At 37.0% G+C, this 27,342-nt stretch overlaps 1 protein-coding gene across 13 annotated transcripts in view; it reads left to right on the forward strand.

The window, feature by feature from the left end:
- LOC131426954 (uncharacterized protein CG43867) overlaps positions 1-27,342 on the forward strand; it is a 618,008-nt gene that overhangs the window by 502,632 nt on the left and 88,034 nt on the right. For 12 of the 13 annotated variants that reach the window (XM_058589754.1, XM_058589760.1, XM_058589758.1 and 9 more), the window contains one exon: positions 1,394-1,456. In XM_058589754.1, coding sequence (XP_058445737.1) covers positions 1,394-1,456 — 63 coding nt within the window. Of the gene's footprint in view, positions 1-1,393; positions 1,457-9,634; positions 10,202-27,342 lie in introns of those variants that run through there. The other variant, XM_058589764.1, reaches the window with a different exon arrangement.

The raw sequence follows: 27,342 nt of genomic DNA on the forward strand, positions 1-27,342 counted from the left end.
TAACCGCTCCGTGAGTTATTTTCTCCGTGCTGGCGTCATTTCATCAAATAAATGTCCTCCATAGAAAACACACTCCGTCTTAATACTCGCAGCCGCCAACTCTCAACGGGTACGGACGCAACTTTATTAAATCATTTGCTCTAATCTCGGACCCTTAACGGTTTCAGATTACCGGAACTGGATCCACCAACGCCTACTGCGCTTTATTGGCGTCACCGATTAAGACCGAACCAAGCACCGGTTGACAGCAGCGAGCTGTGCCAACATCAACAACAACAACAATGATGACAACAGGACAAAAGAGGTTAAATTGCTGGATTCACATTCCCTCGCCTACCGCTTCTTCTCTGGACAGGACAGGAACAGGACGGTGTCGTGTCGTACAGCAAAAGCTAATGAGAACGAAATTTCAATTAGCATTAATTGCTGCACTCATCACCAGAAGGGTGGACGGGAGCTTCTCAGATTTCCTCCCGGATTTGCTCATTTTTGTTCGTCGTAAATCCATAGTCCGTGTGTTTTGAGCAAAAAAAATTGTTGCTGTGAAATCGTTTCCATGGCCGCCAGTTTCGACGCAGGCAACCCTCGGGTTGCTGCGATGAAGCGGAATTCAATCGATAAACCATTTCACCTATAGTTCACTGATTGATTATGGGTTAAACAACGAGATCCGGCGGTGATCACAAGCCAACGGTTGGGACGATCTTCTATCATCGCTAAAATAGAGTTTGGATAATAAATTTCACCATCATCCGCAGACTCGCGCTATAAAATTCTTATTGAATGACCCCGAAGGGATAAAAAAAGAATCTCAGCTCAATGTCCTAATCCTCTGAATTGAAGAATCATCGAAAGCTAGCTAGTACGCAGCAGTACGCTCATTCACCCCTTGCTAAGGCTCCTCCAAGCAGAACCAAGGAAGAATTTATGTGTTCGCACAGCCCCGTTTCATAGCTTTTTGTTAGTATAAAAATACGTGGGGGAAAATCATACACATTTTGCAATCGCCACCTAGTGTTCAGTAGCAGCATCGTGGGTTGGTGCATCGGATAGAAAACATCGAAAACAGAAAGGTGTTAGCGAGCTGTTGGTGGGTTTAGGTTTTTATTCAACGCGTGAAAAACATTTACGGAATCTCTTAAAAATAACAAAGAACTAGAATAACTGTTGAAATGTTTGTCTAACTAATAGGAATTTAATGACTTTTTGTTCTAACAAAATTAAATTCACATCGCATCCTATGTTGAATATCCGTCGTGCGATGTTTTTTTTATTCATTTCACCCTTCATACATAATCACATCACCCACCCCGTATATATGCTCACGAACATAACAATTTCAATCAGTCTCTCACGTGTCTCCCTTCCTTTCGTTTTTGTTTCTCCTTTCCAGCTATCCGAGCTCGAACAAAGGGTCATCGAAGCTGAGGAACGGGCCGATGAAGCTGAGGACAAGGTAAGCCGGGTTGCTACGATTTGAATGAAAAATATCCTCGCGCTTGTTGCTGCCGTTGCCGATGCTGCTGCTGATGCTCGATGATGAGATCAGGGCAAACGGCAAACCATCATATTACCATCACAGATTGTCGAGTGTCTGTCCTGTCGTCGGTACCTGGCAACGTTTCGGGTGAAAAGAACAATACTTTTGCGTACTCCATCGTTTCACATACGACGCGAAACCATCCACTCGGATCGGGATCGGGGATTTTTTTTTTTTTGAATGAGGGTAGAGATTTTCCATTTCAAAGGGAATAAATTTGTTTGCGAGTCAAACTACAATCATTCAGGGTTTGAATGAAAAAACAAACCAACACGAGGCTGACGAGGGGTAAACTGGACCTTGGTTTGCTAGAAAGTAGCTTTAAATAAATGAGCACCATTAGGAATAATTGAGTAGCCCTCCGTGCTACTACGGTACGGAATATTCAACTACCGTTTGCTGCGGTAATCAATCAAAAATTCATGTCCCAGAAACTTTAAAACCCCGAAGGGAATTTGCGAAAGCAAGGCAGAGAACCACTTCTAGCCGTTTTCTTGACGGTATTGATTTTTGTTAAAGGCAAGGGTTGCTGTGATGAACAAACATGGAATGAGTGGGAAGCTCATTGTGACTGGAGAAATGTCATTCATGCTTATTCATGATGACAAACTGCTCACGTTTTGAAGTACGAATAAATTATTAGGGAATTTTCCCACTTCGTTTATTTACATATCTTCTAGAAAAACTGAAACGGTTGTGGTTTTGTACGAAAGTTTTCGATTAATTTATTGATGTTAAAAATGTTGATTATTGGCAATAGAACAATCAAACAGTATCTACAAAACAAGTTTTAAAACCGTATCGAATTAAAAATGTTTTGATTTTTAATATTTCAAAGTGTTTGAAGTGTTCTAAACAGTTCAAATACACGCATATCAGAGATTTCAAGCCTAAGTATGTTCTTGAATTGCTGATACAACTAAACCTAAGGGAAAATTGTAAAAAAATACTGTAAGTCCTTGGTCTCGCAAGTCAGCTTTATATTTTTATATTTAAGCCCCGACTTGGATGCATTTTTAGACTCTGCCTCTGTTGAAATAGAAGGCCAAATTCTGCATTGTAATATAACACCTTTACTTGGCTTTTTACCCTTCACTACTGTTATCAATATGATTTAACTTTATTCTTTTCGTTTCACAATATCCAAGCAACAAATTATGTTGTAGTTACTAATTTTAAATCAATTTACAAAAAAACAAGATTCATTTTTTTGTTCCGAATCGATAACCGCAGCCTTATTTGCTGCTAGAGTTCAATTAGCTAATTTTGTATCATTTATGTCCATGGTACTTCACTTCAGCACATTCTCGTTTATTTCTATCCTTTCACTTCTCTTCGCATTATTACATTTCATTTAACGCCACTATTTGATTTAACCTTATTTTATTTCACTTCATTTTTTATCACCACACTCAATTTTATTTCATTTTATTTCAAGTCGTTTATTTTCATTAAGTTTCACTTCACGTTCTTTCTGTATGTCTCAATTCACTTCATTTAATTTAATTTCACTAAACGTTACTTATCACCTTTTTACTTCAATTCAACTTACATCTTCTCGTTTCACTTCGTTTCATTTCATATTACATAATATTACGTCAATTTTTTATCTAACTTTACTTGCTCTCAGTCAATTTTACGTATCTTCAGTTTACTCAAGAACAGTTTGCTTCATTTCACTTTATGAAAATTCACTTAATTTATTTTCAAGTCATTTTATTTTATTTCACTTCACTTCATTTCAATTCATTTCATTTCGTTCCACTTTCCTTTGCTTGACATAATTTCATTTTATTTTCTATCAATCCTCTTTGTTTTACTTCACTGCATTGCAAATGAGCATTATTTAATTCAGAATTTTGTTTATTTTACTAAATTTTTCCTCTCTCTTTTTAACTACACTTCAGTTTTCTTTTATTTATTTTGTTTCTCTTCATTTGAATTCACTTTATTCATTTTCATTCAATTTCACTTTGCTCGACTTCACTTTACTATATTTCACATCAGATTAATTACTTTACTTTACTTTACTTTACTTTACTAAACTTTACTTTACTTTACTTTACTTTACTTTACTTTACTTTACTTTACTCTACTTTACTTTACTTTACTTTACTTTACTTTACTTTACTTTACTTTACTTTACTTTACTTTACTTTACTTTACTTTACTTTACTTTACTTTACTTTACTTTACTTTACTTTACTTTACTTTACTTTACTTTACTTTACTTTACTTTACTTTACTTTACTTTACTTTACTTTACTTTACTTTACTTTACTTTACTTTACTTTACTTTACTTTACTTTACTTTACTTTACTTTACTTTACTTTACTTTACTTTACTTTACTTTACTTTACTTTACTTTACTTTACTTTACTTTACTTTACTTTACTTTACTTTACTTTACTTTACTTTACTTTACTTTACTTTACTTTACTTTACTTTACTTTACTTTACTTTACTTTACTTTACTTTACTTTACTTTACTTTACTTTACTTTACTTTACTTTACTTTACTTTACTTTACTTTACTTTACTTTACTTTACTTTACTTTACTTTACTTTACTTTACTTTACTTTACTTTACTTTACTTTACTTTACTTTACTTTACTTTACTTTACTTTACTTTACTTTACTTTACTTTACTTTACTTTACTTTACTTTACTTTACTTTACTTTACTTTACTTTACTTTACTTTACTTTACTTTACTTTACTTTACTTTACTTTACTTTACTTTACTTTACTTTACTTTACTTTACTTTACTTTACTTTACTTTACTTTACTTTACTTTACTTTACTTTACTTTACTTTACTTTACTTTACTTTACTTTACTTTACTTTACTTTACTTTACTTTACTTTATATTTTCTTTTTAATTTCCTTTCACTTCAATTCACTTTGCTTCGATTCATTCCACGGCATTTTACATCTCTTTGATAGTTATTGTAAGTAAATTTTTCTAAATCATTTCGAATTTGTTTCCAAACTGTTTAAATATTATAACGAAATTGTTCCGAAATTGTCTCTCAAAAATGTCGCAGAATTGTCCAAAAACCTTTATAAAATTGTATAGGATTAATTTGATATCGGTATAAGTCCGAAAATGACATTTTCCAGAAATTTCTCATTTTATTACCACACTTCATTTCATTTTTTACATAACACTCCATTTCGTTTCAGATCAACTCATTCTGTCTGTATTCTCTCATCACAAAACTTCACTTTACCTTAATTCAATCCATTTCTATTAAATTCCCTTGGTTTGACTCCATTTCACTTCAGTTTATTTCGCTTTATTTTATTTCAGCACAGTTCGTTTTATTTCACGTCTCATTAATTTACTTGGATTCGTTTCTAGTAGTCTTTATCCTTTTATAAAATTTTACTTCATTTTCCTTTACTTTGTTTTACCCTTTGTTTTACTTACTTTTTTTAATTCATTTCACTATTTAACTGTACTCAATTTGATTTCAAATCAGCTTATTTCGCCTTCATTTCACTTTTTCTTCCGCTTCCTTTCACTTTACTTTACAGTTCGGATTATTCACTTATTTTCATTTCACGTCATTTTATATGATTTTTTTGCCTTATTTTACTTTACTTTATCTTGCTTTCACTTTTTTTTCATTTCATTTCACTTCAGTTCACATCATTTAACTTTACATAATTTGTTTTCACATCAGCTTATTTCGTCTCAAATCATTTTGTTTTATTTCACTTCATCTAATTTCACTTCATTCCTGTTCACTTTACTACATCCGATTTTGCTTCTCTTAATTTATTGAATTCGCTTGATTTCACTACATTTCACTACGGTTTACTTCCCTTTATTCTGCTACTACACAGCTTGAATCATTTCGTATGATATCGTTTGTTTTCTATTCACTTTACTTCTATTTCACCTAATTTTTTCTTCAGTTTTCTACGGGACGCTTCGCTTCTAGTATATCCATATTATTACACTTCATTTCAACCTATTTAACTTAACGTCAACTTTTTACTATATTGCGTTTCATTTCTTTTCAGTTAACTTCAATTTTTTTCACTTTGTAAAAATATCGAAGTGAAATGAACTTCATTTCATTTACTTAACTTTATTTGGATTCACTTTAATACATTTCTCTTTAGTTTGATTCCATTCACATCAATTTTTTACTTTTTCATTTCATTTCACATTATTTTTCTATACTTTACTTCATTTTACTGGATATCTCTTCTTTTTATTTCCCTTCACTGTCGTTCACTTTATCGCTTCAATTCACACCAAAACATTTTGCTTCTCTGCATTTCACTTCTCTACGATAGTTATTTCAGAACAGTTTCAAAGTTGTCTCAAAATAAGCAAGCAAATATTTTCAAACTCTCTTAAAACTGTTTGAAAATTCTATCAAAAAACAATCGAATTTCTTTCTTAACTTCCTGACTACGGTTACAAAACTGTTCCGGAATTATCTCTCAAAATTATCTCAAACGAATCGCAAAATTGCCCGAAACGTTTTTGAAATTGTCAAAAGTTATTTTAAACTCGGCATAATTTGGACAATTTAAAAAATTTTACTGGAAATGATCACAAAAACTACAAAATGGTGACAAAATCCATTAAACATTGTTTCAAGATTGTTTTAAAGGTTTTCTTTACCTTGGACCTTGGACCTTGGACCTTGGACCTTGGACCTTGGACCTTGGACCTTGGACCTTGGACCTTGTACCTTGGACCTTGGACCTTGGACCTTGGACCTTGGACCTTGGACCTTGGACCTTGGACCTTGGACCTTGGACCTTGGACCTTGGACCTTGGACCTTGGACCTTGGACCTTGGACCTTGGACCTTGGACCTTGGACCTTGGACCTTGGACCTTGGACCTTGGACCTTGGACCTTGGACCTTGGACCTTGGACCTTGGACCTTGGACCTTGGACCTTGGACCTTGGACCTTGGACCTTGGACCTTGGACCTTGGACCTTGGACCTTGGACCTTGGACCTTGGACCTTGGACCTTGGACCTTGGACCTTGGACCTTGGATCTTGGACCTTGGACCTTGGACCTTGGACCTTGGACCTTGGACCTTGGACCTTGGACCTTGGACCTTGGACCTTGGACCTTGGACCTTGGACCTTGGACCTTGGACCTTGGACCTTGGACCTTGGACCTTGGACCTTGGACCTTGGACCTTGGACCTTGGACCTTGAACCTTTATATTTTAGCTTGGACTTGATCTAGAATTTGGATTTTAGCTTGGACTTGGAGTTCATTCAATTTTGACTGTATTTGACTTGACCGGACTTGCCCAGACTTGACTAGACTTGACTAGACTTGACTAGACTTGACTAGACTTGACTAGACTTGACTAGACTTGACTAGACTTGACTAGACTTGACTAGACTTGACTAGACTTGACTAGACTTGACTAGACTTGACTAGACTTGACTAGACTTGACTAGACTTGACTAGACTTGACTAGACTTGACTAGACTTGACTAGACTTGACTAGACTTGACTAGACTTGACTAGACTTGACTAGACTTGACTAGACTTGACTAGACTTGACTAGACTTGACTAGACTTGACTAGACTTGACTAGACTTGACTAGACTTGACTAGACTTGACTAGACTTGACTAGACTTGACTAGACTTGACTAGACTTGACTAGACTTGACTAGACTTGACTAGACTTGACTAGACTTGACTAGACTTGACTAGACTTGACTAGACTTGACTAGACTTGACTAGACTTGACTAGACTTGACTAGACTTGACTAGACTTGACTAGACTTGACTAGACTTGACTAGACTTGACTAGACTTGACTAGACTTGACTAGACTTGACTAGACTTGACTAGACTTGACTAGACTTGACTAGACTTGACTAGACTTGACTAGACTTGACTAGACTTGACTAGACTTGACTAGACTTGACTAGGCTTTGACTAGGCTTTGACTAGGCTTTGACTAGGCTTTGACTAGGCTTTGACTAGGCTTTGACTAGGCTTTGACTAGGCTTTGACTAGGCTTTGACTAGGCTTTGACTAGGCTTTGACTAGGCTTTGACTAGGCTTTGACTAGGCTTTGACTAGGCTTTGACTAGGCTTTGACTAGGCTTTGACTAGGCTTTGACTAGGCTTTGACTAGGCTTTGACTAGGCTTTGACTAGGCTTTGACTAGGCTTTGACTAGGCTTTGACTAGGCTTTGACTAGGCTTTGACTAGGCTTTGACTAGGCTTTGACTAGGCTTTGACTAGGCTTTGACTAGGTTTTGACTAGGCTTTGACTAGGCTTTGACTAGGCTTTGACTAGGCTTTGACTAGGCTTTGACTAGGCTTTGACTAGGCTTTGACTAGGCTTTGACTAGGCTTTGACTAGGCTTTGACTAGGCTTTGACTAGGCTTTGACTAGGCTTTGACTAGGCTTTGACTAGGCTTTGACTAGGCTTTGACTAGGCTTTGACTAGGCTTTGACTAGGCTTTGACTAGGCTTTGACTAGGCTTTGACTAGGCTTTGACTAGGCTTTGACTAGGCTTTGACTAGGCTTTGACTAGGCTTTGACTAGGCTTTGACTAGGCTTTGACTAGGCTTTGACTAGGCTTTGACTAGGCTTTGACTAGGCTTTGACTAGGCTTTGACTAGGCTTTGACTAGGCTTTGACTAGGCTTTGACTAGGCTTTGACTAGGCTTTGACTAGGCTTTGACTAGGCTTTGACTAGGCTTTGACTAGGCTTTGACTAGGCTTTGACTAGGCTTTGACTAGGCTTTTACTAGGCTTTGACTAGGCTTTGACTAGGCTTTGACTAGGCTTTGACTAGGCTTTGACTAGGCTTTGACTAGGCTTTGACTAGGCTTTGACTTGACTAGACTTGACTAAAAAAATTGGTCGGGTTTCGGGTTTTCTTCTTCGGATTTCGGGTTCGGATCCGGCACGGATAGAAATTTTTACCTTTTTTCCGGGACCGGGTCGGGTTCCGGTTTGGAAGAAAAGTTGATCTCGGGTTCGGGTCGAGTACAGGTAAAAGTTTTTTTTATTTTTGATGGATTCGGGTTCGGGTCGGGTACGGGTTAAGATTTTTACTTTTTTATCGAGTATGGGTCGGTTTCGGGTTTAGAAGAAAAATTAATCTCGGGTTCGGGTAAAAGTTTTTTTTTATATTTTCGATCGGTTACAGGTCGGGTTCGGGTTAGTAAAAATGCTTACTCGACCATCTCTAGCGTGAACAGTGTACATGCACTGTGCATTGTTCAATCGGGTTTCTTTTCGAGATGTGCTTGATCTCTACGATAGTTACATTGGTAGAACAATTCCACTGATTGGAACAGATCTGCAGGTTCGAACTGTGTCCCAGTTGAATTACAGCTCAAAAATTGTATGATACGAGATAAACAAAATAACTGCCAATGTTAAAAAGAGTTTTTTTTTAGATATTTAGATAGAAACAGCAATTCAATAATTGTCTACTCCGTTTTGCAAGGCTAATGTGGCCATGAAACTCCGACTGAAAATAAATTAATTTAATCTGTTAACTTTCCTGTGAGGAAGCTTTGCCCATCCCTGAAAACTGTTGCACCGCACCCCTGAAGATTACACCGCATGGTAAACAATGTCGTCAGTATTATCTCATAAAGCATCTTCTAAAAAATCGATTTCCTTCTACATCCATCCTGAATGTCTGACTGAATCGTCCTGCCTGCTGGTAGCACCCCCTGTTCCGAGTGAAATCGCTGGCTTTCGACCTGCCAAGACACAGAGCGTAACTCCGGCACTCACCGAAAATAACGACGCATGTGCGGCTGGAAAACACCGTTGTGTCAAACTTTACAAACACCGTGTGAACGCCATCTTGGAAAAGTATACGGCTACTCATCTCCGCACTCACTCGCGGTGTGTGAGCCAATGTCTGAGGACTCAGCAGTCTGCATGTGTGTGCGTGTGATATCCTTTTCCCTTGTGCAACCCTCGTTTGTGTGGGTACAGTGATGATGGCGGTGACACACAAGTCGCGATACGACTCATGCTAATCGCACTATGATCACCACACTCACAAACTCCTTTCTAAAAAAAAAAAAGAAGGAGAATAACGCGTTCTCATCGACGACGGAGAGACAGTGGTGTGTTACGCGAACTGTGCACAATTTCCCTTTTATTTGCGAGGACAAGATTTTCTCGTTGACGGGTGTGTAAATTATCGAATCATCCCCCTTCGGGCTCTATAGTTTTTTCACCTCGTTCAGGATTCAGCTTCTTGTTTGCGGAATAAGCGAAATTTTAGTCGTAATTCGTTGACGAGTGGCAAATATTGGGCAAGCGACTCGTAGGACCCAAAACCCTCCCAGCACCACCCACCAGCCTACTGAGTGTGTGTGGGGGGTGTTTTCGTGTGTGACAGAAGAAGGAACGGAACTAAGCTTTGATAGGAAACATTTGTGGTTTTTTTTAGTGTTTGTTGTGGAAATTGTATAATCCGAAGTGTGTTTAATTGCGAAGTGCTTTTCGTTCCTTTCAATCTGAAACTTGTGTTATCGTGTGTGAAGATGTGCAAAGAATCAGTGACGGCCAGCTGATGGTATCCCGAGCATAGGAGACGACTGTGTTTTCAAGGAATATCCACTTTTATTTGAGAATCCCGTGTCAACAATGACCCATAATTGATAGGATAGCGAAGGTAAAATATGAGAGCTTTGTAGTTTTTCTGATATGATAGTTAACCAAACGGGCATCCAATGGAGAGTATGCTAATAAATCTTCATTAACCTTGACCTAAAAAGGAAACACTCGTGGGTTCATCCTGCCAGTGTTCCTGCAAACTGGCGTACGCAAACCACTCGAGCAAAATCGATATAGTTCGTAACCCCATGTCCCATGGACGGGGTGAAATCGGACACCTCTGCGCTTTGGTGTGCAGCAGACAGTCGAAAGTGTCAACAGAAGCAAAACTTTCCGGACAGATACCATAACAATAACCATATTCACAGGTCTCACATCCTACGGAACTCCAGCGTTGTCAACGACCGATAAAAGTTTCTTACATAACCTCACAAAACGGGAAAAAGGGACTCGAATCGCAGTCGTCTGTTTTTAATGGACGTGATGTGTGATGTTTCTACCCTTCTGTAACTTTCCGAGAACAATGACTACAAAGGAAATCAGCTGACCCACCCTGCTTCGAAACACGAAACACCACGCAGATTGGTCCTAATGGTTCCTAATGCCACACACACACACACACGGCAGCACACGTCCTCCAATGGTTTCCGATTCCGAACCTAGATTGCAGAACACGCGCAGGCAACGAGATCGAATTCCAATTAGCAGACAGGCAGGTTTAAGAAAACCGACCGAAGGAAGTATCGATTTTCTGTCACAGCAAGCGGGTGTTCGTCGTCGTCGTCGTCGTTTCCCCCTTTTTGTTGTTGATTGGTTATGATTTTTTTCTGCTTGGCTCGTTTTTCGAACGGCGGCTTTGATTTCGGCGGTGCAAGAATCTGTACTTGCATCGTCGTTCGTCAGCAGGTAAATGTGAGGTTAGATTTTTCGTTTTGAAATGTCAATCTCGAGCACGTGTAAACAACGCTCGTTGAGCTGGGTTGGTTTCTTCGGATAGTTGTTATTTTGTGTCCAGGGTATACGGCGCTGGTACTACAGTGAAATGAATAAGTTTACTGTTCTATCAATGTGATAGAAAAATTGTTGTCAATAGAATATTTTTCGTGAAATTCAAATCAGGTGTGATTTTAGGAAATAATATCATAGACTCGAGCCAGCTAATGATATAAGAATCGCCCAATTGACAACTGCAACAATCGTCACATCGTCCGTAGTGCAAAGAAGGAAGAGGGGATGGGGGCTAGTAAATGCGTTCCTGCATCGCTATATTTCAACAAGAAAAATAATCGTACAAAAAATGCATGCATGATTAGCTTCAATCACTAATGTTTCATTTAATTACAAAGCTTTCTTTGAATAATGCAAACCAACTTTGGAGCAGCTTCTGGAACACATTATTCTGTACTTTCAAGTTGCCAAAAATTCCACTTGTACTTTGGAGCTACGAGAAAAGGTTCACACGTAATTGAGTTGATTAGTTGAGTGGATTCATTAAAATTATAGTTGATTACAGTTTACTTTCCAAATATAAGATTCACTATTTTTTTTAAATTTATACCTAAAATTTGAAAACAAATTGCGAGGCAAAATGTCCCTTGCATACCTACTAGACTGAGATTTAACAGATCCTTTTTGAATTGGCTTCAATCATTTCTCACGAGACAAAGGTGAAATAAGAGACACAGTCACCATTCGCAAGGAAGTCATCTCGGACCGTTCATGTTTTGCCCTAGTTCAACGCTAGTTCTTTGTATAAGTTTATGGAATTATTTTCTGCCGATTACTTCAAACTATTTTATGTCATCAAATTCATAACTGATACGGAGATCTTACAGAACCAGATTCTCGATGAACACTAGATTAGGAACTAAGTTCTCTTTCTTCACTACATTGGCAACACTATTTGTGGCGGTTGTCATATAGCGTCTACTAGCTCTTTTGTTTAACGATAAAAAAGGTGGATGGATAATGTCAGAGACATAACTGGCCTAAGTGAATAGTGAACACTTCTGAATATCGATAATCTTACGTATGTTGTAGTAGCCATAGATTGTCAAGATCCGTCCATTTTTAACGAAGATATCGATATTTTTGTGTAAACGACTTATCGCCTTATTCCAGTAGTAGCAGTTTTACGCGTTTGATGATAAAGCGCTGTTTCGGAGCCAAATGAAACACGATTTTTTATACTGTTACATACAATTGTTTCTAAGTACGAAAAAGACTGTACAGCATCTTTTTTCATGGCATTTAGCCTCGGACCGATTTTAGCACGGTTCGTTTTTGGCAACATAATCGTTCGAGTATGTGTATGTATGTATGTATGAGTAGCCACCATCAGTTCAAGGATTTCCCAAGGAATGCGGGTAGACTTACCGTAGCCCCGATATCATTCACCGAGTAGTCTTCACATTATTGTTGTTACTGAAGGGAAAACAAAAAGGGTTGGGTGGATTCGTAAGCCGAAGAGCTTATGTTTGTACCACGGGAATGCGAGACTCCCTTCCAACAATAACATCCAACTAATCGATCAACAATATCGCTATACGTGCTTGAACCCACCTGATGGTTTGTTTTAGAAGGGCGCGTCAAACTCATGTCAGACCTTTAGAAGGAACAAATTCCTTCGAGTGACTCGGGCTGGCTATCCACGTTCCCTCGTCCAGTCCTCAATTCGTATGATGCCCTGATGCTCCCTCCCCTTGCAGCCCAAATGCTAAATGTAAAATATTATAATATAATGTATTAATAGATGAGTCAGCAATCATTGTTGTATGACCATTCAAGGCGTCTATCAAAAAGTAATATAATTTATGAAGCAGTTTAAGGTAATCAAATGCAATTTGAAGTTAAAACATGTGTAAGATCCTGAAGTTCAATGATATTATTACGTACGTAACCAACCCGTATACCACTGCCTACCACTACATGTTTAATTGTAATGTAAATCAACAGTCCATTGACTAAATATAATAGAATATGATATAATATAATACAATGTAATATAATACAATATAATATAATATAATACAATATAATATAATATAATATAATATAATACAATATAATATAATATAATATAATACAATATAATATAACATAATATAATATAACACAATATAATATAATATGACATAATACAATACAACGTAATACAACACTACAATACATTATGCTTCTAAATGGGCCCAACTTACCACATATATTCCATAATTTGCATTCCTGGTTGCCAACGAAGTCACAGCTTATTACTTACCTACGTTGGAAGTTAAGTATTGAATATTGAATACTTATGCACGACGTATTTTGGTCTCATCTCTACATATGTTTTGTTTTTGTTTTTGTTGTTTTTTTTCAGTTTGGTTGTTTTATTTTTTTTTTTTGCATTTTTCATTAAATAATTAGAAATTAACATTTTTGTTTGTTACTGGATAGTTAGCGGCGTTGAATTTCTTATCTTGCGACATGTTACATGCAGTAATAGTAATGACATTAAAAAAAAAACAATAACTAAATTTCTTGCCAATGTCACTGATACAACAACTACTACTGCCATTTTTACTATTATTATTATTATTATTATTATTATTTTTATTATTATTTTTATTATTATTATTATTATTATTATTATTATTATTATTATTATTATTATTATTATTATTATTATTATTATTATTATTATTATTATTATTATTATCTTTATTATGTTCGTTTAATGTATTTATTTCGGTACTACATTTTATCCTGTTTGTCGTGGTAATTAGTTATGCCTTTTTTGCTTTTGCCACTACTATTATGTTAACTGTTAATTATCGGATTGGCCAGCTTCAAGTCACTTAAACTAACGTGAATTACTAATTTACGTTGCGATATCGTGTAGTCAATTAAGTTTCCTTACTGAGATCTGTACCAATTTTACTTCTTACCTAGCTATCTTGTTTTTACTATTGTGTGTAGCAATCTGTTTGTTTCTTATCTACCTACACCTACACGCACTCATTCCAACTCATACTAATTGGTGTCCGATCTCTCCTCATCACTATCCGAGAACTCGCTTTCTATATTTTTTTAAATTTCCTCTACTTTTTGCTTCAGTTTGATTTTATCCCTTGCTATCTCTTCCCAGCTACTCAATTCCATATCTTGGAATCTATTGAAATCCTGTTCCAGTGAGTCTTTCCACGTGAAACTCGGCCGTCCTTCCTTTTTTTTCTTGAATTTCATATTGTACGCTATTTTTAGAGGATGTTTGTTTTCTCTTCTCATAATGTGCCCATAATATTTTAGTCTTCCAACTCTCACTTTCCTATTGATGGTTTTGCCATTGAGTTCTTTTTGTGCGTTGAATTTTCTACTTCCCTCTTTCCTGCAATTGTTCCAAATGTCTTTCAAGATCAGCTTTTCAAATCTCGCAAGTTGTCTCCTGTTTCTTTTTGTTAATGTTGATACTTTCGTGCCGTACAGCATGGTAGGAGCAACCACCGTGTTGTATATCATTCTTCCAATATCCCATGCTGGTTGGAATTTTTTACAAAATTCCACGATCAACTTTGTTGATCTAACTGCGTTCTTACATCTTTGCCTCACCGTAGCAGGACGATTCAGTGTTTGTGTCAAATTAATACCCAAGTATTTTATTGCATCGCACACATTGAATTCCTTACCATTCAGAATTATGGTTTCTGGCATGGTACCTGAGTGGTTTGGAGATCTTATGAGAATGTGACTCTTATCATTGTTAATTTCCAATCCAACTTCTGCTAAGCATGTCTTGATAGCTGCTATAATCCTCTCCAAATCCTCCAGTTTCTCGACTAGTATAAGCAAGTCATCCGCAAACGCTAGTATACACGGTAATTTGAATGAACCTTCCTTTATCATTTTTAGCTCTGGCACAAGCGCCGAAACTTTTCGTAGAACGTTCTGCATTATGAGATTGAATAGATATGGTGACAAAGGACATCCTTGTTTTATACCCTTGCCTCTGCTTATTTCTTCAGACAACTGGTTTTGCCAACGTACTCTTGCTCTATCATTGTTCACGCAGCTCAGCACTCTGTCGATTATGTGTGAAGGTACCTCCAAACGTAACAACACTTCTTTTAGCTGTTCCAAGTCTATATTGTCAAAAGCCTTTCTGATGTCCAACGCAGCGGCAAACAACTTCTTCCCTGCATTCCAGTATTCTTCCATTACACGCTTGGCAAGGAATATTTGATCGTCAGTAGATCTCCCCTCTGTGAATGCTGCCTGGTATAGATCCAACTCTCCAGTGAAATCCTTCAACCTATTCTTCACCCATTTTGCATAAGGTTTATAACCTACATTGCAAAGGCTGATTCTTCTGAACTGATCAACCTTCCTTGGATTGCTTACTTTAGGAATTGGAATTTGGATTGACTCTGTCATATCCTTCGGCATTACGTTCTCCATCAACATTCGTCTCCATATACCATGCAGCTGTTCCTTTGTCTCCTCATTAGCATACTTGATGTACTCCATCCGTACTCCATCCGCTCCAGGACTTTTCCCGTTACAAGAGGGCAACATAATCGTTCGAGTATGACATGTAAACTAGATGATGGCAGTATTTTCAAGTTGAAAGTAATATCATAATTATTTTGATTTGAATTACTTACAGTAATAAATGCTAGAAGAACATAACTCCCATATACCATTCGGCTCAGTTCGTCGAGATCAGCAAATGCGTGTGTGACAAATAATTTCACTCAATTTCCTCGGAGATGACTAAACCGTTTTCTACAAACTCAGATTCATATGAAAAGTAGTATACTCCCAAACAAGGTTCCTGAATTACGTTTGGATTCGACTTCTGATTGCGAAACCACAGGAAAAATTGTGAAACACAATAATTCAAATTAAAGGACTTTTAGTCCCATACAAAATTGGCTAATTTTATCCGATTCTGGAATAACGGGATGATGAGTTTTTTAAACTCATACAGATATAGAAGATGTAAACTGTTTGGCGTACTAATTTATGGCCATACGAATCATTTTGGGTTTTGCCAGTTCCCTAATACCGGCCCTGGAAGTACCATAAATAAGGACGAAAAACTCTAAAGTGGAACTTACTTCGACATCTCATGGAATGTTCAATCGATTGTCGCACGTTAATATTGAAATTGGATACGATTTGCAGTTTCGACATAATGGGGTAATGAGTGATTAAAATCTCAAATTGCCGTTTAAAACGACGATAATTGAAATAATGTCATGAGAACTAAAACACCGAAGAATATCCATGCAAAAAACACATGCGGATTGATAAAAAAAAAGTATCATCTCACTGCTAGGTGGATTAATCACATTTTTTGATAAAATATTTGTTTGTAACCAAGGCTTTTTTACACACAGATAACGTTTTGTGAATTTAATTTCAATTTCATGTACATATTTGAAGCTGGACATTGATATGAAGTCATATTCTAATTTTTTATGTGAAGTTAAATTTTCCCAAATAGATCGGTAGTTGAATTATATGAATCCATCAACAAATCCCAGAGATACATGAATTCAAAAATATAAAATATTTTTTTGACCTTAAGGTCATTCGTCTCTTTGGGCCAGAAAAACTTTCTAACCCTATATGCGGGTGGAAAAGATGTGGAAAAAATTATGTTACTGCGATAAGCACAACTTAATCACGATTATGTTCTATCCATTCATGTACAGAGGAAATTTTGAAAAGACGCCCCAATAACGAAGTAAGGCGTAAAAATGTTTATTCTCGTTTACTATTTGCATATTTAAACAGATAAGTAATTCTAATAGTTCTTTTGTAAACATTTAAAAGGGCTGATTTGTAGAACCTTCACGGTCGTAGCAGCTGAATGCTGATATAATTGCCCTTGTTTGAAACGAAACTCACGGTGCACAAAACAAATCCGGCTCGCAGCAGAAATGAGTGTTTGATGCTGTATCTGGAACTGAATTCTGAACCAGAAACTGAGCTCTGGATCTGAACCAATCGAAATGATGCACATGCTTAACTTCCTGCTCAGTCAACTGCGATGGCTAGAATGAACGGAACGTTAGATTTTTATACCTTTTTGGCGTGCCACAGGGAAGTAACACTGGGCTCGTACTGTTCTTGCTATATATTAACGATATATGCAAGAATCATCTCTCTGGTATTTCAAGGTTATTTGGCTGATAATACGGTAGTATTTTATCCTAATGCCTTACAAATTCTGTTATAACAAACAAGAATAACGAATTGCTAATTCGACAAAAATATTTCTCTAAAAACCTGCTTTCTTTGAATCTACCAAAAATAACTAAATATGTGATGTTCCGATCACCAAGTAAAGTACTTCTAAATCTTCCCAACTTAATTATAGAAGACAATGTTATAGAAAGAGTGGAAGTTTTTAATAACTTGAGCATCTATCTGGATTCTACGTTGTCTTTGATATTCAAAATGTTCCTTCGCATTCAAAAAAATAATCTTATTATCGTGTGGAATTTTAAAACGTGCGAGTCATTTTTCATCACCGAAGACCCTATTTATGTTCTGTTTCGCCCACATTCATTCTCGCTCGATATGTTTAATTATTGCATGGGGTATAGCCTGTGAGTTGAAGCTGAAGAAATTGCAATTCTTGCAAAACCGATGCACCAGAGTAATATTCAATCTAACCTTTCTATTTCCTTCAGTTCACCTTTATACAGATCTCCCTCATAAAATCTTGTCCAATCAAGGCATCAGCGATAAGCAAACACTAATCTTAATCCACAACATATTACATGATCCAGAGAATGTTCACTGAAGAGAATGTAGAACATTACAAATTGTCACTCATTGCCATCCAGCATCAAGAACTAATTAAGTTTAATGGTTTATCTAACACATGTTTCATGCATTCTGACATGTTTTTTCAAGGCTGCGACATGTAAGTTTACACGCCTGGTTGAAAAGTGAGTTATTCTTAAAAAAAATTTTACCATTCGAGTAAAATTCAGTCATTCGACAACAGACAATTACGTTCTCATGAATTAAGTCATATGTGGATAAGGTTAACGAGGTTTTATGCCTGTTGGAGAAAAAGTTCGAAACAGAAACTACAGGGTCCGGCACTCGAAGTGTAACCAATTAAAAAGGCCATAAATTCAGTTTGGAAAATTACTTTTACTTAATTCAAAGTACAAAATGTGTAAAAATAATACAAAATTCAGAATCAATTCACTTTTGCTCGATATGACCACCTTTTGCCTTGACTATGGCCTCGAGACGGTCAAAAAATTTATTTAGATTTTATGCCTGTTGGAGAAAAAGTTCGAAAGAGAAACTATTTCCAGTTCACTTATTCCTACTACAAGTGAATAATTAAATGAGCAAGAGGTACCTTATGATCAAAAAAGAACCGGAATTTTCATTTTAATATTCCCGCGCTTGTCCAATCGGTCAACTTTTATTCTCTCAACGTTGGCAACACTTTTATACGCATTTTGTCAAATTTTGACGCATATCGTACGATTAGTTTTTGTTTGGCGTCTGTACAAAGAAGTTTGAAAAATTTTCGTGTGGCGATTTTTATAATGGATGAAAATTTAGAACAACGTGCGTGCATCAAATTTTGTGTTGCAAATGGATTTAAGTGTTCCGAAACGTTGAAAATGTTAGAAAAGGCCTTTGGTGAATCGTGTCTAGGAAAAACACAGGCATAAGAGTGGTATAAACGCTTCAAAGGTGGTCGTACAAGCTTGGATCATGATGAGATCCCTGGCCGCCCAACAACATCTGTTACTGAAGAAAACATTGAATCGGCGAAGCAAATCGTGTTGCAAAATCGTTCTGTACCGATTAGAGAGATTGATGTGTTTTTGGGCATCTCTTATGGATCAGCCGAACACATTTTAACTGATGTTTTGGGTTTGAAACGTGTCGCTTCTCGGCTGGTGCCAAAAAGCTGAATTTCACGATAATGCGCCGGCTCACACAGCGTTGGTTGTGTCGCAGTTTTTGGCCAAAAACTCAACCAATATCATCAACCAAGCACCGTACTCTCCAGATATGGCCCCGTGTGATTTTTTCCTCTTCCTCAGACTCAAATTGCCATTGCGGGGAACGCGTTTTGAGACCATAGAGACCATAAAAGAGAATTCGCTGCGTGAACTAAAGGCCATACCTTCGGCGGCCTATAAAACTTGTATGGAAAATTGGATCAAGCGTTGGCATGCATGTATTGCCGCAGGAGGAGAGTACTTTGAAGGCGATAGCAAAGAAATTTATTAAAAATTGAAATTTTACGTTTTTTAATAAAATTCCGGTTCTTTTTTTATCATAAGGTATATTAAACTAGGCTATAGGAAGATAAAAAATATGCTTTCCTTTACAATCATGTGTACAAATGTGATCGTAACGGCATACAGTTTTTTTTGTACTGGAAAAATTTATGTAGTCAGAAAACGCAGCACTCAAGATTTCAACGATGTGTGTTGTCTCTTGAATGTTTACATCGCATTAGTGTACAGTATATTGGAATTACTATCGTCAACAAACACATATGGGATTATAAGAAACTTAATTTGAGTATAAGTTTGTTAAAGTATATTGGATTAAATTTGTTCGCTATATTGGATTAAATTTTCTCGACAAATAGTCAACAAAATTTGCAAATGAAAGAGCTTACTGAATAGTTTCAAAGTATTTGCTACTTCTTACATCCTCACTCATGAAAACACACTCTTTAAATTAAAGTTTTTACGGCCATCACTCAGTAATTCCGGAACCAGAAGTCGAATTTGGAATGTGAGACTATATGAAAACCGTAAAAATCGATATCTCACCTTTGACACATAGAACTTATCGTTTTAGTTTCTTATTGTCCCATCCAAAATGTAAATGACTGTTTACTTAAATTCAGTGGCGTCTCGTGACGAAATTTACGGGTTGTGTACTGATTATGTGGTATGATATCAGATATAACAGTTCGTTGTAAGTGGAAACTAAAGATTCCCTTATGGATAACTTCATCAATAAAACCGCTTCGACGTTGTAACAGAAACAGCAATTTGTTTGCAACTGCCATAAGCATAAGCCACTGAAACCTCTCCTGAAGCGAGCAGCTTAGGAAAAATTTGTACATATTGTGTTGTGGACAAAACTGATCATTATTTCATATTCAGTACCATCCGATATGCTTTCATCGAATAAATAGATCATATAAAAAAAAAATATTGAATGCCAATAGGGATGTTCATTTCTTCAATTTGACCGGTTGACGCCACTGCTTAAATTTCAAATTATTTTCTATGCGAATTCGGAAACTCTTTAAATGATTTGTATGACTTTAAAGGGTGTTGTGTTCCAGCACATAGAATAACTGATCACCTTCAAATCTGGCATTACATTCCTTTTGTGGAATTTGACCTTTCTGTTTCAAGAGATTTTGCAGCCGATTTTTAGCGTACAGAATTATTGAATGGCTAGTATTACGATACTACTGACACTCAAAATCCTTCTAGACGCATCAAATATTTTGTTTCTACGGATAGGTTTTATGTAGAAAAAGTATAATTTAGGAGAAATATAGGTTCATTTGGATTTCGAATATAAAATAGTGTTAACGAAATTTGGAATTATTCTGAAATTTTTACTATCATTTTTGCACTTGACTGGATAATCTCTATATCCAGTTTTCTTGATATTTCAGGAAATGAGTATCTGTGAGAAGACATGTGTCATCTAATTTCCTGTCACCATCCTTTTTTGGGGTTTGATGGGATATTCTACTTCATTCGTCTAGTAGTCTAACCTTGGCACGATTGATCGATACAGAGCGCTCTTATCGGAATACAATAAACTTAAAACTAGGGAAGTCATGAGTTAGATCGAGCCCTTAAAAAATTGTTGGTCCGAATAAATTAATATACAATTACCCGTTTTGTATACTTTATATTAATATTAACTGCTTACTTTTTGTGCTGAACTGCTGAGTGGCACAACATTTCAACATAACTTGCTAAGCACTGACGAGTCGAAGACGAAACATAAAGTATATATGTAACTAGGTTTCCTAAACAAAGCTTTAGTTTTGATGACAAATCACTGTAAATTATCTCATGCACGATAAATAGAAGATAATTAAAATTGAAATCACATATATATAAAAAAAAACCGAAACGCCTGAGCACCGTCAACATCGCAGAGGCAGGTGATTCATGCATCATCATACCGTGGCAAATCTCACCACCTTCTGTGACCGAAACCCATCAGACTGCAGACGGCATTGGCGACGGAATGACCGTAACCGATCCGCACAGTCTCTGACGGTCTGGTCTGGCTGGCAGCCAGAATCTGCTCCATGCCGGTTTTGCCAGTAGTGCCATGAGAAGCTCGGCACGGTTCACGTGTTTCCGCAGCAATTCCGCCGGCAAGGATTGAGAAAATCCGATGTGTCATTCCCGGGTTGTGTCGCCATGCTTCTTCCGGTGGGTGGTCGACGCGTCGGAATTCAGTCGTAGCCGACGGAAAACATCGTCATGCATCGGTGGTAGTTGTTTCTTTTGTCGTTTGCTTCTACCGACGATCTACATGAATGTGGCTATAATCTTTTTGCGAAAATTGAAAATTGCTGCTCGCTCGGCTGTGTTGTGCAGTGAAGGAGAAAACAATAATCGGTGATCGAGATTGCGATTGCGTTTTCTACACGGTTTTCGATCCGGAGCTGTGTGTGCGGCAGAAGTTTCACAGGGAATAGTTTCACATATTGCATAAATTTTAACGACAACGATAGGTACTAAATGCATTCTGGAATGGAAATGCTACTGGGAAAAGATGTCATCTGGATGAATTTTTTTTTTCTGGTCGATATCCGATTTGAAGTGTATCGGGTAAGTTGAAATGAATCATCGACCGGATTTCGACAGTTTCGACTGTCTGGTTGCCAGTCTGCAACTCAAACCGGTTGATGTCAATTAGCTTCTGTTTGTGGCACCTTGCTAAGATTGGATGCGATCCAAATGGATTTAAACGACTTGATGTTTTCGACAAACACTCAGCGTCCAACCGCGCACGACACCAAAGTTGATGGACCGTTGCCAAACGACGCTCGTTTGGAAGGTGGAAAGACGCACACTTTGATCTTTCCTTTGGCTTCTCGCCTACTACGAAGGAAATCAATTTTTCTTGCGCCACGCTTCAGACTTTTGCTTCTATTATGCTTGAATTTGCAGTGCTGCAGCGATACATCCTACCGTTGCAACGGGCGGCTGTGTTCAGAGAAATTCAGTAGGGATATTTCCACCCAGCTACAGCAGGTGACACTTTTCAAATGTCGGCCAGGCGGGTGATAGAATACGTTATTCTGAAATGCTAGTAATTAATTGAATTAATATCAGAAAAAGAAAAACATCAATTCCGAAAATAGGTAGCAAGTCATAAGAAGAGATGGAATATATCGACTAAAATTGGTTATCGATAATATTGATATTTCGCAGTCTGATAATATCGATAAATGTAGATATTTTTATCCGTAAAAGAGGTAATTTATAAGAACATGAATGTATATTTGATGAATAAAATCAATTTCGTTCATACGTATAACTAAATCTGCAAAATAGAATGACATGTTCAGTGGCGTCTCGTGACCAAATTTACGGGTTTTGCACTGCCTGTGCGGTATGACATCGGTATGGACATTTATTATTAAAATTATCTCGGATCATCGATACAATAGAAGAATTTGGTACTCTGCCCGTCGAGCGAATTTGTCAATAACTGAGACAGCAATTTGTTTTCAACTACCATAAGCATCAGCCACTGAATCACTGATACAAGAAATACTAGAAATTTCAAACTAGATGTATATGAGAAGGGTGTAGTTCAGAGTTCCAGCGCAGCGTATTGGCTATGGCAATCCGATATTAAGAGGTCGTTTGGCAGTCGGTGTTGAACAGTCGTTCGCACCACCCGCGTATAGCTTTTGGCTCCTGGAAATTTTTTCTGGCTACCTAGAGTTTCATTGATTCAAGGCTTCAGTCTTTTTCAAGGCTACCTGTATCAATTACAGTCTTTTTAAAGACTAACAATTAGTCAGCCTTTCTCGAGGCTTTACAAAGAGTAATATTCTAATATAATCAGTCTTTCTCGAGACTAAAAAATTAATCAGCCTTTTTAAGGCTAACTATTCAAAGAACTATTCTTCGAACTAATCAGTCTTTATTAAGACTACCACAAAATCAGTCTTTATCAAAAATTTTCCAAACTAGGAGTCTAATCGAAGACTAATGTAGCCTAGTTATTTTAATTTCAGATTTCAGTCATTTCAAAAAGCCTGCGTCCAACCGGAAAGGCAACAAGCCTAAGGCTAAAAATAATTCAATACGGAATAAATCACAATCCGTTATTCAACATTTTTCTAATAACATTCACGATCTTATAGAATCTGAATGTAAAAATAAAAGACAACGGACGGATTTCCCTTCCGTTAGTTCTATGCCGTCTAACAATATTTACGAGATTCTTCCTGAATCCGATTGTAGCGACATAGAAGACAATTCTTCAAAAATTCCCAAAATGGACGCTTGTCGTTCTGGGAAGAAACAACAATCTATGCCACCAGTGACGGTGATGATTTCCGACTTCAAAGCATTCCGTACTGAGCTTTCTACTTTTCTCCCGGAAGTAAAAGTCTCATTTCAAATCGGACGAAGAAGAGAATGTCGAGTCTTGGTTGATGGATTGGAAGATTACGAACGTCTTATTCGATATTTGTCCGAGAAACTTCATAAATTTTATTCATATGATATAAAATCAGACAGACCCTTCAAGGCTGTCTTGAAAGGCTTATCAAATGATCAAAGTACTGATGAAATTAAAAATGAACTAAAAGAACTGCTTGGTTTTGCCCCTTCCCAAGTAAATGAAAAAAAAAGAGTGAATGGTACTTCTGAACCACGCTCTGGAATTTCCCATGAACTTTACCTAATACACTTCAATCGAAGTGATGTAAACAATTTGAAAACTTTAGAAAAAGTACGTTTCATTTCCCACATTGAAATTCATTGGGAACATTATAAACGCGATTTGTCGGTTACGTCTCTAATACGATTATATCGCCAGAACAGGAAGTTACCAATATCACACACCAGTAGCAGACATCCGTAACCGTTTCGATTCCTTCATAGCGTGTACAAATTAGAACAAAGCACGCTTCGTTTGTTTTGTGTTTTCTTCTTCTTTCGGTGTGGTACATATTGTCATTCTATGTGGCGATCTGAAAACTTTGACACTCATCGCCCTGTAACTGCGGAACCGGAATTCGGATCCGGATGACATTTCACAGTAGCTTTAAAGATAATATTAAAGAGCTTTAATTCAAATCAAGATTTGTGAAAATCGGTTCAAGCATCGCTGAGAAATCGAAGTGAGTTTTACTTTTGTCGTTTTTCTTCGCCACTTTCGGTGCTTCCGGAATAGGAAAAGGGGGCACCAGTAGAGCCGATTTAGGCCGTTATGCCCACAAACTAACATGCTCTGCAAACTAGAAGAATTTATCAGACAGTTTTATGGGATTTGTACCTGTTTTTGACCATCGTTTGTGTGACTAATGAAGTTGGTAAATTTCCACTTATCACGATTTAGTTCCGTAACCGGAAGTCGGATCTGGATAAAATGTTCTAGAAATTTTTAAGAAACTATAAGACCTTTCATTTGAATCGTAAGTTTGTGAAAATCGGTTGAGCTGTTGCAGAGAAAATTGAATGCACACTTTTTGTCTAATTTTCACATATTACCATGTAACTCAGGAACCGGAAGTCAGATCCAAATGAAATTCAATAGCAGGATATGGGACCATTAGATCTTTCTATTGAATCTTAGTTTGTGAAAATAGGTTCAGCCATTTCAGAGAAAAGTGAGTGCATACTTTACGGACATTTGCTCAATTCGTCGAACTGAGTCGAATGGTATACGACATTCTGCCCTCCGGTCCTCGGTTAAAAGGTCGGTTTTCACAGTGATTGCATAGCCTTTCTATATGAGAATGGCAAAAAGATATTTTCATATGTTTCGATTATTCTCCGAGAAAACCTAGTGAGATAATTTGACACACACACAAACATGTTTCTGTTGAATTTGTTTCCGTAGATATAGGACTATAAAGTTAATACCGTAGTGACCAAGTACAGCGAAGCATGCTTGAACTTTCTCTTCATGTGTTTTCATATGTAGGATATTTTAATTGATAAAACAATTTCCCTGGTTAATAGTTAGCTTCGAGTTCGAGTCCCGTCTCTGCGGGAACATTCTCGCGATTTTAATTACATAATTTCACATGTAAATTTTCCAATCTGTTTTCCCTGTTAGATACCTCTCATATTTAAAACTAGCTCAAGACGGCTCTACGTCAAAAGAACCGCATCTCTCAAAAGCCATGTCACTCAGCATTAAAATATTGGCCTTCTAACGGCATATGGCGATATGTAGATTGCGTTGTTGTTCAAACGATGATATTTTCTAATGAAGCTGTCAAAATACATAGGAATATATATTCTCCAGTGAATTTAACAGTTCGGCTGAAAAGTTCGTATCGTTTAATAGAAACACACATTTTTTTGCCAAAATTCGTTTTTATTATTCAACATAATTGCCATCAGAGGCGATACAGCGATTATAGCGATCTTCCAACTTTTCGATACCATTTTTGTAGTACGATTTGTCCTTTGCCTCAAAATAGGCCTCAGTTTCAGCGATTACCTCTTCATTGCTTCTAAAATTTTTACCAGCGAGCATTCTCTTGAGGTCTGAGAACAGAAAAAAGTCACTGGGGGCCAAATCTGGAGAATACGGTGAATGAGGGAGCAATTCGAAGCCTAATATGTTCAATTTCAGCATGGTTTTCATCGACTTGTGACACGGTGCATTGTCTTGATGAAACAAAACTTTTTTCTTCTTCAAATGAGGCCGTTTTTTGAAATTTCGTCCTTCAAACGCTCTAATAACGCTATATAATAGTCACTGTTGATGGTTTTTCCCTTTTCAAGGTAGTCGATGAAAATTATACCATGCGAATCCCAAAATACAGACGCCATAACCTTACCGGCCGATTGTTGAGTCTTTCCACGCTTTGGGTTCGGTTCATCGCGTGCAGTCCACTCAGCTGACTGTCGATTGGACTCCGGAGTGAAGTGATGGAGCCATGTTTCGTCCATTGTTATATATCGACGAACAAAATCGGTTTAATTTCGATATAACAGCTCCAAACACTGCTCAGAATCATCAATTCGTTGTTGTTTTTGATCGATTGTGAGCTCACGCGGCACCCATTTTGCACAAAGCTTTCTCATATCCAAATATTCGTGAATAATATGTCCAACACGTTCCTTTGATATCTTTAGGGTGTCAGCTATCTCGATCAACTTCACTTTACGGTCATTGAAAATCATTTTGTGGATTTTTTTCACGTTTTCATCGGTAACAGCCTCTTTTGGACGTCCTCTGCGTTCATCGTCTTCGGTGCTCATATGACCAGTACGAAATTTTGCAAACCACTTACGAATTGTTGCTTCGCCCGGTGCAGAGTCTGGATAACACTCATCAATCATTTTTTGGTATCGGCGGCACTTTTTTTCATCAAAAAGTAGTGTTTCATCAACACACGAAATTCCTTTTTTTCCATTTTTTTTTTCACAATAACAAAAGTAGCTTCACTCAAAATGCAATATCTCACAAACTAATAATCAGACAGCTGTCAAATTTATACACGTATCTTTTGAAGGTTGGTACTAACTGAAAATGGTATGGATTTAATTCTAGTGGCGTCCTCTCATAAAAACGATACGAACTTTTCAGCCGATCGTTATTTATTTGTGGTTGAGTTTCGAATAATCGAAGAATATTCTGTTGGAATTGGAGAAAAAACATCGATTTCTTCCAATTGGCATTTCAACTAATTTATTTCAATATCTCGTTTGAAAATAATTCTATTTTCTTTACATTCGGAATGCTGGATTTTATTAGATATGTTGATCAATTTTAAGATCCGGAATTTGTTTCGGTTCAGTTGAGGGTTTTTGAACGCTAGAGTAATCAATCGAAAGGCGGTAAAATGCAATTTTGCATCATAATATCATATATGTTACGCATCTGTACGGTCCTTCAAGTGACATTTCATAATTTACAGAACGAATGAAATCATTTGAAAATGATCTCACATGTTGAAAACAGAACTGA

The sequence above is a fragment of the Malaya genurostris genome, chromosome 2 (genome assembly GCF_030247185.1).
Source record: "Malaya genurostris strain Urasoe2022 chromosome 2, Malgen_1.1, whole genome shotgun sequence".
Lineage (NCBI taxonomy): Eukaryota > Metazoa > Arthropoda > Insecta > Diptera > Culicidae > Malaya > Malaya genurostris.